The 15,000-nt window shown below is 39.2% G+C and overlaps 1 protein-coding gene across 13 annotated transcripts in view; it reads right to left on the reverse strand.

Moving 5' to 3' along the window:
• Positions 1–15,000, reverse strand: part of GluClalpha (glycine receptor alpha 1) — an 88,589-nt gene that overhangs the window by 47,514 nt on the left and 26,075 nt on the right. For all 13 annotated transcript variants that reach the window (XM_067111978.1, XM_067111972.1, XM_067111977.1 and 10 more), the window contains one exon: positions 11,564–11,685. In XM_067111978.1, the coding sequence (XP_066968079.1) occupies positions 11,564–11,685 (122 nt within the window). The remainder of the gene's footprint in view (positions 1–11,563; positions 11,686–15,000) is intronic.

The raw sequence follows: 15,000 nt of genomic DNA on the forward strand, positions 1-15,000 counted from the left end.
GTGCAGGGCACTAGCCCCTAACGGGGTCACCAAAACCAAGGTTCGCGTGAGGAGGAATTCGTAAAAATTATTTCTGCCGCTGTCTTTTTGAGGCGTTGCAGCTGGGTGTCGCGTTGTTCCCCAAGAGCAATTTTTCAAATATTCTCGTGTCAAAATATTGAGACGGAACGAAGAAGAAGAAGAGGAGGAGGAGGAGGAGGAGGAGGAGGGGAGGAGGAGGAGGAGGAGGAGGAGGAGGAGGAGGAGGAGGAGGAGGAGGAGGAGGAGGAGGAGGAGGAGGAAGCTGACGCAAATTATTTACCGCGGCGGGAAAAGACCAATAAGAACTCGCTGCAGAAGTTGGAGTGGTGTCTTGATATATTATCGCTCTCCCCTGACCGCATAAAAAACAAAAAACAAAAAAAGTTGGACCTCACAAACGCTTGGAGGGAAACGTTTCGGTTGTCCCAAGAATGATCAAAACTGTCTGGTTCGTCCTTTTGCTTTCTCAGTCGGAGCTCGGATGTCCTCTTTTCATCGTTGGGTTTTATTATGCATCACTTTATTCTTGCTACTTCCTACACCTTTGAAAGTAATAAGTGCGTGCTTACTTACCTAAACACTACAAAACAGTAAGTCTTCACTGGCTGATATGATCAGCGTTTTCTCTGATTATTATTATTATTCAGCAGCTGAACCCTATTCACATGGGACAAGCCCACAGGGGCCACTGACTTGAAATTCGAGCTTCGGCAGAAGAAATGTTATTAGAAAAAAAAAAAGATTACCAAATTCATAAGTACAGTATATAGGTACAAAATGTAAAGGAATTATTGAAATACAATGAGAATTGCTGTAGGGTACCAAAGCACTGTATCTTCTCTCGAACTTTTGAGGTTCCAAATGCACAACATCCTCAGGGAGATTGTTCCACAGTCCAAAGGTGTGAGGAATAAAGGACTGCTGGAACTGAGAAGTTGTACACAGAGGCACCTTTACTGCCAAGAAGTTATATCAGAAAACTGGGGAAGGAACGATTGGAAAGGAATTACGTTACAAAAATAAGATAATCACGTTAAAATAGGAAGTGGTAAAAGCCACTGCTCAAAAGAAAAAAAAAAAAAATGGAGATTTTAATGTTCCTCGCCAGAGTGTGTAGAGGATTTTTGTTTTACCAATAATACTACTTCTGCTGCTAATACTTTTACCTGATATTATTAATGTACTTTATTTTCACAAGAACAGTAGAGCAAAGCGAAGTCTTTGAAAACCCTTAATAACATCATTAATTAAGAGAGCCTGCTTAATTCCTCGGATTTCTTAATAAAAGATTTCATTTCTAGTCACCAAAATGAATATGGCATTCGAGTTCACTTGCGTGGAATACTTGAAGGACACTACAGTTTTTAGAAAGTTATTTAATTTAGAAGAAAACATGGCTCTCGCGTCGAATGAGCTTGTGTCGCCGAACTTAATTTTTACTTTCTATAATGAACACTTGCTTAGTTGATTACTGGTTAGATGGATATTGCGCATGCGTGAAAATGAACCGAAGTTCAAGTAGAGTCAGGCGGTACCATTCATTATTTTCGTTTCTTCTTCTTCTTCTCTCGTTTATGCCTTGAAAATCTATGACAGTTTCCGAGTCATTTCTTCTTCTTCTTCTTCTTCTTCCCCCGTTTATGCTTTGAAAATCTATGACAGTTTCCGAGACATTTCTTCTTCTTCTCCTGCCGTTTATGCTTTGAAAATCTATGACAGTTTCCGAGTCATTTCTTCTTCTCCTCCCGTTTATGCCTTGAAAATCTATGACAGTTTCCGAGTCATTTCTTCTTCTTCTTCTTCTTCTTCTTTTCTTCTTCTTCTTCTTCTTCTTCTTCTTCTTCTTCCCCCGTTTATGCTTTGAAAATCTATGACAGTTTCCGAGACATTTCTTCTTCTTCTTCTTCCCCCGTTTATGCCTTGAAAATCTATGACAATTTCCGAGTCACTTCTTCTTCTTCTTCTCCCGTTTATGCTTTGAAAATCTATGACAGTTTTAGAGACCAATACTGAGAAGTGGAAACACAAATGAACCGTGATGGGGAAGCCAAGTTTCATGCGTTGGTTCTAGTCATGTTATCCTCGTGTGTCCATTAGTTTCTATATTTCTTCCAAATGTGTCCGTGTGTACGTTTACGTGTTTATTTGGTTTAGCAAGGTACCTCGAGAATGAGTGAGCGGTCCGCGATGGAATTTAGCTTATTATATTCATGTGAGGCGCTGTGCAATATGATGTACACTTTTAAGAGAAACTGTCCTGCCCAGTTTAACAGATAAGAATCGTTGCCAGTTTAATTGCCCCTGTAGGGGGGGTAGCGCCATCAGTGCACCTCACACGGTACACTGTAGGCAATACTTGTTCTTTGCAGCGTCCCTTCGGCCAATAGCTGCAACCTCTTTCATTCCTTTGACTACCCACGTTCATATTCACTTTCTTCCGTCTTACTTTCCACCCTCTGCAAACAATTGTTTCATAGTGCAACTGCGAGGTTTTCCTCCTGTTACACCTTTCAGACGTACCTACTCTCAATTTTTCTTTCAATGCTGAATGACCTCACAGGTCCCAGAGATTGGCCTTTGGCCTAAATTTTATATTCCAATTTACAGCCCAGGAATACGAGTCTAAAAAAAAATGCCAACTGACAATCTTCTCTTCCTACAGCACAAATCATACTAAATCTGGCCTATTTTCGCCAGTTCCAGCAACGACAGAATAAAAATCAATTACGATAACCATCAGGCAATTGATAACTGGCCGAAGGACAACAGAAAACGCAATTTTTCTTCGTAATCCCCCCCAAAAAAACCCATGAAAGTTGCTTGATTATAACGGAGGCTAAGTTGTGATTGAACTCCAGAAGATTTGCAATCAACTCCAGTCTGACTCGAACTGAGATAAGCTAGACCAGGATCAAAGGAAAGTTAGGTGCGTGTTTTTTTTTTCATTTTAATTTTGCTTCTTTCAACGCTTGAACCAAGGTTTTTTTTAAATAAAGTTTTGATGTTTTAGTTTCTCAGAGAGAAGTGCAGTTTTTTTCAGGCGTAAGTCGACAGGAAGGTTAACGGAAACTCCTTAGGAAGATCAATATTTCCGGGTTGTGTAGCGCATTTAATTCTTATAATTGAACGCAGATAATGATATTAGCAAGTCATTCAGACCTCTGGTAAACCAGGTGGCATGGTCACACAAATGACCTATATCTGGACTCATCCTACGGGAAAATGATGAACAATGACTTTCTAAAAACGAGTTATATAACGGATGCGACAACAAGCTATTTCAGGGTTGGTCTGTAACCAAAACGAACAATAGAAGTTTATCAATGAATTAAGCCTGAAACATGCCCTTAGAGTGTTCTGTCTCTTCGTCAAACATGAATGCCTTTGGCAGTGGAACTCATTATTACGAAAGGAGAATCCTGGAGGTTCTAACACTCTAGACCTAGGGACTCCAAAAGCAGAATTCTGATTTGTCAGTGCCCTGGTAGTTGAATTACGAACGAAATCGACAAAGCTTTAGTGCCTTAGGTTCTAGGAAGTTTAAAATTCAAAGCTTGGTCAGTGAAGAAACTGCCTTACTGAGATACCAATGTATGGACTCTAGCTTTACCCCGTAAAGTTTAGAATTCACAGTTTGGTCAGTTACGAAACGGCCTTACTGAGATAACGTAGTGATTCTCGCTTTACCCAAGTGGTGTTTCTCAAGTGAATGATCTTTGGAGACGCCATTCGCTCGTCATGGGGCCTCTAAACAGAGCAAGACAAGACCACTGAAGAGTGTTCTTAATCAATTTTATTTTCCTTAGTATACAGCGAGGATAAACACACTTTTCCACAGACTCAGCGCTGCGTCAACTCCTACATTTGAAAAGGAGGTTAAATATGTTTGGAAATTCACGGAGAGCTTAGCTCTCGATAAGTAGGCCGATAACAGAGCCTCAGCATAATCTGCCTACATCTCCTCCCCCATGATCCGCCACGAATCCATATCATGACTCAATTTTTCCTCAGAAGTGGAATCCCGCGGAATCTCTAGCGTCCCTGGGTTCATTGAAATTACGCAAAAAAAATGAACACGGGAGATTTTAGGGATGAGCGAAAACCTTGGTGCTTTGTGCTTTTGTGAATGGGATCCCTCTGCTCTCTGAAAGCGCGCCCTTTCGTATAAGGGCGCAAACAATGTACTTTGCTTTAATTCCCCCCCCGCCACCACCTTGCCTGCGTCAGGTCAAAATCCCTTTGAGGGATTAATGGTATAATGATAGCTCATGGCTGTGTGTGTGTATATATGTATATATATATATATATATATATATATATATATATATATATATATATATATATATATATATATATATATAATGGCTCAATTCCGATTCGTTCATTTTGTTGACATTTGTTCCATTCCATGACAAAAAGAGAGACACTTTCAGTTTCGAAAAAAAAAATAAACTATAGGTGAAACGTGGCAGCATTTTTCCTCTCGTTAGCATCACTTCTACAGAAAGAAATACAATTCCCATCAACAAAAAAAAAAAAAAAAACAGGGACGCATACAGATTTCTCCAATGACCCCGTACAAAAACAATGACGGAACAACAATCTTATGTACGAACGCTAACGCTTTTATGTCCACTTCAGCGCTCTGGAACGCAACCAAGAAGCGCCAGGGACAGGCAGCAACAAACTGGGAGACCGAGACGACATTCGGGAGACATATTTAAACAACAGGGCAGACACGAGATTCGCGGTTATTACGAGCAAGACGTAAACCAGAGGACGCGAGAATCCACACACGCCTTTGTCCGCCTGAGGAGGAGGAGGAGGAGGAGGAGGAGGAGGAGGAGGAAGGAGGAACACTGCAGCGTAATTAGGCAAAGCACAAGCGTCGTCATTTAAGGCCAAATGACCTGAGACACACGACAAATACTTACGTTGTCCCCCAGCCGTAATTACGCGCCGCCATCTCAGTCAAGGGTCGAAAAACAGAATAGTAAATCCGGGGCGACCATTTGCGTATAACGCATTGCGAATGGCGGCGATATAACTCGGGAGGGAGCGAGGGAGGAATATCTTGTAAGTATTATTACGTAGGAAAGGCTAATAAAGAGCAAATATTATATATATATATATATATATATATATATATATATATATATATATATATATATATATATATTGCATGCCTAACAAAAACAATAGGGACATTTTATCAGTTTTCTGAGGAAGGTGGAACTTGAGTAAGTTTTCTGAGGGAGGTGAAACTTGAGTCAGTTTTCTGTGGGAAGGTGAAACTTCAGTCAGTTTTCCGTATGGGGGTGAAAGTTGGGTAAGTTTACTGAGGGGAGGTGAAACATGAGTTAGTTATCTGACGGGAGGTGAATCTTGAGTTAGTTTTCTGGGGGGAGGTGAAACTTGAGTAAGTTTTCTACGGGGAGGTGAAACTTAAGTCAGTTTTCTGAGGGGAGGTGAAACCTGGGTGAGTTTTCTGAGGGGAGATGAAACTTGAGTCAGTTTTCTGTACGGACGTGAAACCTGAGTGAGTTTTCTGAGGGGAGGTGAAACTTGAGTCAGTTTTCTGTATGGAGGTGAAAAATGAGTCAGTTTCCTGAGGGGAGGTGAAACCTGAGTGAGTTTTCTGAGGGGAGGTGAAACTTGAGTCAGTTTTCTGAGGGGAGGTGAAACTTGAGTCAGTTTCCTCAGGGGAGGTGAAACCTGAGTCAGTTTTCTGAGGGGAGGTGAAACTTGAGTCAGTTTTCTGAGGGGAGGTGAAACTTGAGTCAGTTTTCTGAGGGGAGGTGAAACTTGAGTTAGTTTTCTGTATAGAGGTGAAACTTGAGTCAGTTTTCTGTACGAAGGTGGAACTTGAGTCAGTTTTCTGAGGGGAGGTGAAAGCTGAGTGAGTTTTATGAGGGGAGGTGAAACTTGAGTCAGTTTTCTGAGGGGAGGTGAAGTCAGTTTTCTGAGGGGAGGTGAAACTTGAGTCAGTTTTCTGAGGGGAGGTGAAAGCTTAGTGAGTTTTCTGAGGGGAGGTGAAAGCTTAGTGAGTTTTCTGAGGGGAGGTGAAAGCTGAGTGAGTTTTATGAGGGGAGGTGAAACCTGAGTCAGTTTTCTGAGGGGAGATGAAGTCAGTTTTCTGAGGGGAGGTGAAACTTGAGTCAGTTTTCTGAGGGGAGGTGAAAGCTTAGTGAGTTTTCTGAGGGGAGGTGAAAGCTTAGTGAGTTTTCTGAGGGGAGGTGAAAGCTTAGTGAGTTTTCTGAGGGGAGGTGAAAGCTTAGTGAGTTTTCTGAGGGGAGGTGAAACTTGAGTCAGTTTTCTGTATGGAGGTGAAAGTTGGGTAAGTTTTACTGAAGGGAGGTGAAACTTGAGTTAGTTATCTGAGGGGAGGTGAAACTTGAGTTAGTTTTCAGAGGGGAGGTGAAACTTGAGTCATTTTTCTAAGGGAAGGTGAAACTTGAGTCAGTTTTCTGAGGGAAGGTGAAACTTGAGTAAGTTTTCTACGGGGAGGTGAAACTTAAGTCAGTTTTCTGAGGGGAGGTGAAAGCTGAATGAGTTTTATGAGGGGAGATGAAACTTGAGTCAGTTTTCTGAGGGGAGGTGAAAGCTGAATGAGTTTTCTGAGGGGAGGTGAAACTTGAGTCAGTTTTCTGTATGGAGGTGAAAGCTGAGTCAGTTTTCTGAGGGGAGGTGAAACCTGAGTGAGTTTTCTGAGGGGAGGTGAAACTTGAGTCAGTTTTCTGAGGGGAGGTGAAAGCTGAGTGAGTTTTATGTGGGGAGGTGAAACTTGAGTCAGTTTTCTGAGGGGAGGTGAAGCTTAAGTCAGTTTCCTGAGGGAGGTGAAACTTGAGTCAGTTTTCTAAGGGGAGGTGAAAGCTGAGTGAGTTTTCTGATGGGAGGTGAAATTTGAGTCAGTTTTCTGTAAGGAGGTGAAACATGAGTGAGTTTTCTGAGCGGAGGTGAAACTTGAGTCAGTTTTCTGTATGGGGGTGAAGCCTGAGTGAGTTTTCTGATGGGAGGTGAAACTTGAGTCAGTTTTCTGATTGGAGGTGAAACCTGGGTGAGTTTTCTGAGGGGAGGTGAAGCTTAAGTCAGTTTTCTAAGGGGAGGTGAAACTTGTCAGTTTTCTCAAGGTAGGTGAAACTTGAGTGAGTTTCCTGAAGGGAGGTGAAACTTGACTCAGTTTTCTGTGCTACAACTCAAAATGAAATACACATGCATAAAAAAAAAAACTAGTACAGACGTCAGGGAGGTTTAATGGAAGGATATGGAGCTTTTTTTTTTATGGAACACAAAAATGAAGTAAGAAATGAAACGGTCACTATGTAATGTCCTTCAGTTTCAATTATCCTATTCCTTTCTATCTAATTTTACTTTTTTGTTTAATTACACTTAGCTCATATTTCAAAAGTATGTGTTTGCAAATGATTTTGGGTCAGTTTTAATTTCACCAGTTTGTCTCCAATTATCTGTATTTTACACTTTTTGTATTTGTCTGTTTGTGTGTGTGTGTGTGTGTGTGTGTGTATGTAAGAGAGAGAGAGAGAGAGAGAGAGAGAGAGAGAGAGAGAGAGAGAGAGAGAGAGAGAGAGAGAATTTCCATTGACAACTTAATGACCCGAAATTCTCTTGCAAGATTCTGAGAGTTATTAAAAAAAATCCTGATTTTCTTGGAAATGTCAGACTGTTAACAAACTGAAGAGAGAGAGAGAGAGAGAGAGAGAGAGAGAGAGAGAGAGAGAGAGAGAGAGAGAGAGAGAGAGGTGGAATCTGCAGGCAAATTCTGAAACATTAGTATTCCTAACAGTTTCCTCGTCCGGCGTCAACTATATGCAAAGGGCATTAAACCGCATTTAGCTACGGCAAATAAAATGATAGTCTCTTATTCTGGGATGCTCCAGCCCTCATAGTGGGATGATGGCCTTTACGTGCAGACAGATTTTCAGTATCTATACCTCTGGAGGACATTAAAAAAAATAATACAAGAAGAGGTTTGTGAAGAAGCACCGTAATTTGAAACGAAATATCCCGACTCCTAGAAAGGTACTGTAGGACCAGTTTCTCTTAATTTCAAATTTCATTTAAGGAAACAAGACGAAAGAGAAGACAATTTGTCTAGGTAAATGAACGAAGCAACTTTCCATCTGAGGCATCAGGCAAAGTCTGCAGATAAGAATACAATCGGGAGAGAAATTAGTTTCAGACTCTTGACTTGGACCACAAATTCATCTCCCAAAAAGGTTACAGCAGTATACAATATTAATCCCAAGATGCCCCGAGATGGAATGTGGAATATCCAGGTTGCCCAGAAAAAAAAAATATACATATAAAAAATCTTACGGCTGACCTCGAACCTAAATAGAAAAAACGATGAGTCTTGGAACCAAAGGATGAGTCTACTTGACCACAGAAACACACACACAGACCGCATTGCAGGTAAGGCACTCACCTTTTTTCTCTTCTATCTCTTCCTCCTCCTACCCCCTCGTCCCTATCTCCCCTTATCCCATCAAGTTCCCCCTCCTCCTCCTCTTCTTCTTCTTCCTCATGTTACTCTCTCTAACTCCCTCACCGAAACTGATTAATCTCTGGAAATGCAAGAGAACCAGCTATCCAACAGCCATCATCCTCTTCCCCCCTCCTCACTACATCCACTCTCTAGGTATTCAAAGGCCTCCTCGCTCTTCCTTACCCCATCCCCCCCAACTCCCTTCCCCAATTTCCCTGTCCCTACGCCCACTCCCTAGGGCCTTGTCCTGTACACACAGGGCGTTGCCTGTGAGACATTAGAAGACGCATCATTTCCATCTGGTTTTAAAGACGGCTTCCCAATTCCAATTCATGCCGTGACATTCTCTTCTTCTTCTTCTTCTTCTTCTTCTTCTTCTTCTTCTTCTTCTTCTTCTTCTTCTTCCTTGGGAGGATGACGCCTTTTCCCCTTCGGAGTTCACCACAGACAAACGCAAAAAAGTCTAAGATATGAAGTATTTCATTACTGTAGGATGTCCAGATGATTACCATCGTTATCATTCATTCAGATTAAACAAACGTCCATACTGAACAATCCTGAAATCCTGAAAGGTTCTTGGTTCGAACACCAAATTCCCTAAGGAACAGGATCTCTATTCGTGACAAAGAAACAATCTAAAAAAAAAAAGAAAAGAAGAAATATAGCAGAGAGAGAGAGAGAGAGAGAGAGAGAGAGAGAGAGAGAGAGAGAGAGAGAGAGAGAGAGACATGGCACACGTAACTCGAATTCAAGGGAGTGGCCACTCTGAACAGACAAAATAGGAGAGATTTTTTTGTTTTTCTTGAGCTGTCGTCCTGTTGATGTGAGAACCATGTTCACGTACTGCTTTCTGTTTATGGGCTCACGTACGATAGGGAAAGACTAAAAAGACAAAAAGGCTAAAAAAAAAAAAAAAAAAAAAAAAAAAAAAAGGCTGTGGAAAAGGCTAACGCAATGGCGTTTTCTTGTTTATGAAAGTAAATACCTATTTGCCTCTTCAGCCAATGAGGTTAAAACTACGTGAGAATAAAAGCGAGGGCCTCCCCTGACTGCCAAACACACACACACACACACACAGAGAGAGAGAGAGAGAGAGAGAGAGAGAGAGAGAGAGAGAGAGAGAGAGAGAGAGAGAGAGAGGCAAATCCTTTATTCCACTTTTAGAGTTACAGTGGAAATTAAATTTTTTATTGTGCTGATTTAGGATTCAGACTTAAGCTTGGTTAGTACGGCCATGAAATAAAATTATAATCAGCAAGAGTTATCATTATATATATATATATATATATATATATATATATATATATATATATATATATATATATATATATATATATATATATATATGAGTCCTAAATCAGCACAATAAAAATTTAATTTCCACTGTAACTCTGAAGTGGAATAAAGAATTTCTCTCCCTCTCTATATATATAAATACATACATACATACATACATACATACATACATACACACATATATATATTGTGTGTATATTTATCTGTGTATGTGTGTGCGTGTGTCGCAAACGCTTACCTGTGTAGAAATAAGGAGTTGAGTAAACATCTTTTAAAGAGAAGATTAGCACAACATCAAAATCAGCCACGCACTACAATAATAGCTGTAAGAAAAAGACATAATTAGCTGTTTCTAATCCAATGTATCACACTTGACAAGACACTATCAAGTTCTTTAGATAATCCTAGTGCGCAATCTGGAATATAATCAGAAGACTAATTAGTAAATGATAATATATATATATATATATATATATATATATATATATATATATATATATATATATATATATAAAAAGAAGAACCCAATTATTTCCTGGTAGACACACCTGTCTCTGCAAGTTAAATATGTGAAAAAAAAGATCCATTTGAAATGGAGCCATGACAATGGGAAATTCACTTTCATTAAAGGAGGCGTTGGCTCAATTTTCCTGACGTCATAAATCTAAATATACCGTTCATAATCAGACAAGTAAACAGCACTGCATTATGTTAATGAAGTGGGATATATATATATATATAAGATATAATGCTGTTTATACTATAGATTTACTGTAAATAGATGAAGATTCTGAGGTAATGTTTACGAAGCACTGGATAAGCAAATGAATGAGAATATTATACATACATATATATATAATATATATAATATATATGTTACGAAAATACACTATTCATACTATAAGTATAATGAAACTGTAAGTAGATACAGAAGAGGTATTTAAAGATTACTGGTTATGAATATATACCAATATGTCATGAAACATATTCTCATCATAATGCTGACATATCTTAACTAACTAAAGCTCAGGAAGTGGCGTTCAAACAGATCCATGAATTTACTATATAATATAAGTTAGGTTATACTTCATTCCTTTACTGAATCTGTAAATAGGTTAGTTTACAATCCTCATGTATACTGAATCTACAAATACGTTAGTTTATATTCCAAACCTACACTGAATCTACAAATAAGTTAGTTTATACTCCACACCTACACCTACACTGAATCTGCAAATAAATTAGTTTACACTCTAAAAATAATTTAGTATATACTCCGTTCCTACACTGAATCTACAGATAAGTTAACTTGCACTCTAAAAATAATTTAATATATACTCTGCACCTACGCTGAATCTACAAATAAGTTAGCTTGCACTCCATACCTACACTGAATCTACAAAGAAGTTAGTTTGCACTTCATACCTATACTGAATCTTCAAATAAGTTAGTTTCCACTCCATACCTACACTGAATCTACAAATAAGTTAGTTTGCACTCCATACCTACACTGAATCTACAAATAAGTTAACTAGCACTCCATACCTACACTGAATCTACAAATAAGTTAACTTCACTCCATACCTACACTGAATCTACAAATAAGTTAGTTTGCACACCATACCTACACTGAATCTACTACATCAAGTGATATTCAAAGGAGAAGACAATCTCGGTATATATCAAAGAAATGAGCTACTGACGAACGGGGCCATTTTAAAGACCCAATTGAGGTCTCACCTGTCCCGTTGACCCCAGACGGGCGAATGCGCTTGTCGTAGCGTCCTGTCTGAAAAAGCTCATCTAGGATGTCCTTCTCCTTCTCCCGGTAATTCAGTTGTGCCTTTCCCTGTTTTCCACTCCTGTTGGAGAAACGGCAGAATGTCACTAAAGGCATATAAAACATACATACACACGCGCGTACATACCGGAGAGAAACAGCAGATCAGTCAACGTACATACATAAACATATTAGTGTACACATGCCTACAAACAAAGAAGATATACATCAATCTATACGTTAATTATCTAAAACTCGCAACAAAGTCATTCCAGGCACCTTTGGTTTGTTCCGTGACAAAAGAGGACGACTTTCCTTTCATATGGAAATATTATTTTCATATCTAGTTTATCCAGAGCGGTTACACAAATCTTAATAATTCCCGCTGTTGTTATCATAACCTTGTGAACTGCTGATAAGGTTGTGTGTGTGTGTGTGTGTATATATGTACATATATATGTATATATATATGTATGTATGTATGTATGTATGTATGTATGTATGTATGTATATATGTATGTATGTATGTATGTATGTATATATATATATATATATATATATATATATATATATATATATATATATATATATATATATATATATATATATATATATATATTATAATATTATTCCTACGTCTGGATTTAAACTTAGATAAATGACAGGCTTAATTTTCGATGGAAGTGCACGCTATTAATTCCTGGTGATCTTAATTTCAGTTTTCATCACGAACCATGTGAGAGTAGTTATATAGCTACTCTCTCCTTTTTTTTTATTGTTGTGGGTAAAAAAAAAAGATTCAGTTATACTTTGATACATTCAGTATCTGTGCTAGGTACAGTTTTTTAAAGTTAGGTTTGGAAAAAAATCTCTTCTTGTAATTCTTATTCACTGTTACCTTCTATTGCCTTTTTCAAATCAACACCATATTCTTTGGAAGTTTGAATTTGAAGTCAAGGGCCCTCGTGGACTTGTTCAATATGAATCGGGTTCATCTCCTGAATAATAATAATAATAATAATAATAATAATAATAATAATAATAATAATAATAATAACAACACAGTTTAAGAAACCATGCCCATGGAAATTACTCCTAAAACGACTTGGTCCTCTTGGCCCACAAAAGGTAAAAATTGTCTAATCTAACAATTAGTAAGTATTAGACGAAAGAGTGGTATCAAGCAGATTCCAGCATCTTGCTTTTCTCCCGCGTAGTTAGGGATTCTGAAAATCCCTCCTCGCTCATAAATATCACTCCCACACTAAAGCAGTAAAGAAAACTGCGCACTCAGGTAGCTTAAGGGCTTCTTGCTGCATTTTAGCACGTAGCGAGTTATGAAAGTGTTTCCAAGTCTTGAATGTAACCCAAGGAAGCACACCCAAAGTACCAGAGGACAGCGTGCCGTCGGATTAGAGGCCGTTTCTTTCGGTAACCGTTGCTGTCGGTAGCCGTCCTTGTCAGTAACGGTTTCTTTCAATTAACCGTTTCGTTCAGTGACCGTTTCCTTCAGTAATTGTTCCTTTCAGTAACCGTTTCCTTCGGTAACCGTTCCTTTCAGTAACCGTTTCCTTCGGTAACCGTTCCTTTCAGTAACCGTTTCCTTCGGTAACCGTTCCTTTCAGTAACCGTTTTCTTCGGTACCTGTTGCTTTCAGTAACCGTTTCCTTCGGTACCTGTTTCTTTCAGTAACCGTTTCCTTCGGTAACCGTTCCTTTCAGTAACCGTTTCCTTCAGAAATTGTTTCTTTCAGTAACCGTTTCCTTTGGTAACCGTTCCTTTCGGTAACCGTTTCCTTCGGTGCCTGTTTCTTTCGGTAACCGTTTCCTTCAGTACCTGTTTCTTTAAGTAACCGTTTCATTCAAGAACCGTTTCCTTCGGTAACCGTTCCTTTCAGTAACAGTTTCCTTCAGAAATTGTTTCCTTCAGTAACCGTTTCGTTCAGTATTTTCACCTTGCTGTAAAGTTCATGTAACCCTCCTCCTCCTCCTCCTCCTCTTCCAATTTTAAACAGGTCATTCACTTCCAATTTCTGATCCCCTGCACACCGAACACCCGTCCTCCCAAACACGTGCCAGACAGACTCTTCAAAGCTCCCCTACACGCCCCTCTGGTCCTCGTTTTGGAAAACAACCCTCTCTGCAGGGCGTGATCCTCGTTTTGGAAAACAACCCTCTCTGCAGGGCGTGATCCTCGTTTTGGAAAACAACCCTCTCTGCGTCAATGTTCATTCAGATGGTTTACTTTCCACTTCCAAGTTATTGTCTCGCATGCTCCACAGTTTGTTCTTTTCTCTGCCTATGTGCTTCTCCTTCCGTCATTATTTGGCTGCCAAGCATTTTCCTTCTCGGGTGATTCCAGTTACGCAGTTTTTGCTTTTCAATAAGCTTCTCACCTGAGTTTGTTTGATTAAAACCAAATGTAACCTTTCAGAATGATTCAGCAGTTAAGATGCAAGTTTGTTTTATTAACACCAAATATAATCTTCCAGAATGATTCAGCAGTTAAGATGCAAGTTTGTTTTATTAAAACCAAATATAACCTTTCAGAATGATTCAGCAGTTAAGATGCAAGTCTGTTTTATTAACACCAAATATAATCTTCCAGAATGATTCAGCGGTTAAGATGCAAGTTTGCTTTATTAAAACCAAATATAATCTTTCAGAAAGATTCAGCAGTTAACGCATGAAATCAGATGGACAACTACAAAGTTTACCCTTTCTCAACTGGAATATCAAGTCCTCACCACACAATAAACATTCATATCCTTGAGTGCAAACATGTCACACACACACACACAAGCCATTGCTAAAAAAACCATTACAGTCAGCTAAGTCATGAATATATTATTCCCTGATTAGATCAACAGATGCTCAATGGGATTCAAAGAAATGGACTCGATTCGATCCGCAATATTTGGAAGTTGACTATGGGGCGCTTGGTTGGTGAGTTGAAGGGCCAGAATCTCTGGACCACATGCACTCATAATATCTTTATGTTATCTCCACCATTAGTTCACATAACATAGCACTTGGTGGCTGCAAAGAAAAATCGAGAAGATTGTCACGGTCAAATTCAATTCAACTGATAACTCACTGATAAACTTGAAATGAAATTCAAGCTTCCAAAGAAAGTTGATTTCAACCTCCCACTGCAGGCCCCACACCGCAGCATTAACTGATCATGATACAGAGCCAGTGGTTTTTCATCGCCCTGGTGGAGACGCGAACCCCCCGCGACATCTGAGTAACATACCACGACACTAACCCTCATCTTAGCTCTATTTATACACCAAACTAGTCACTCTCCCACCTACAATAATAACACATCAAAACAGTATAATTGCTCTGAGCAATTTAGGCATATGTTGCCACATAAATTTTTTCCGGTTACTTTC

Source organism: Macrobrachium rosenbergii, chromosome 11 (genome assembly GCF_040412425.1).
Source record: "Macrobrachium rosenbergii isolate ZJJX-2024 chromosome 11, ASM4041242v1, whole genome shotgun sequence".
NCBI lineage: Eukaryota > Metazoa > Arthropoda > Malacostraca > Decapoda > Palaemonidae > Macrobrachium > Macrobrachium rosenbergii.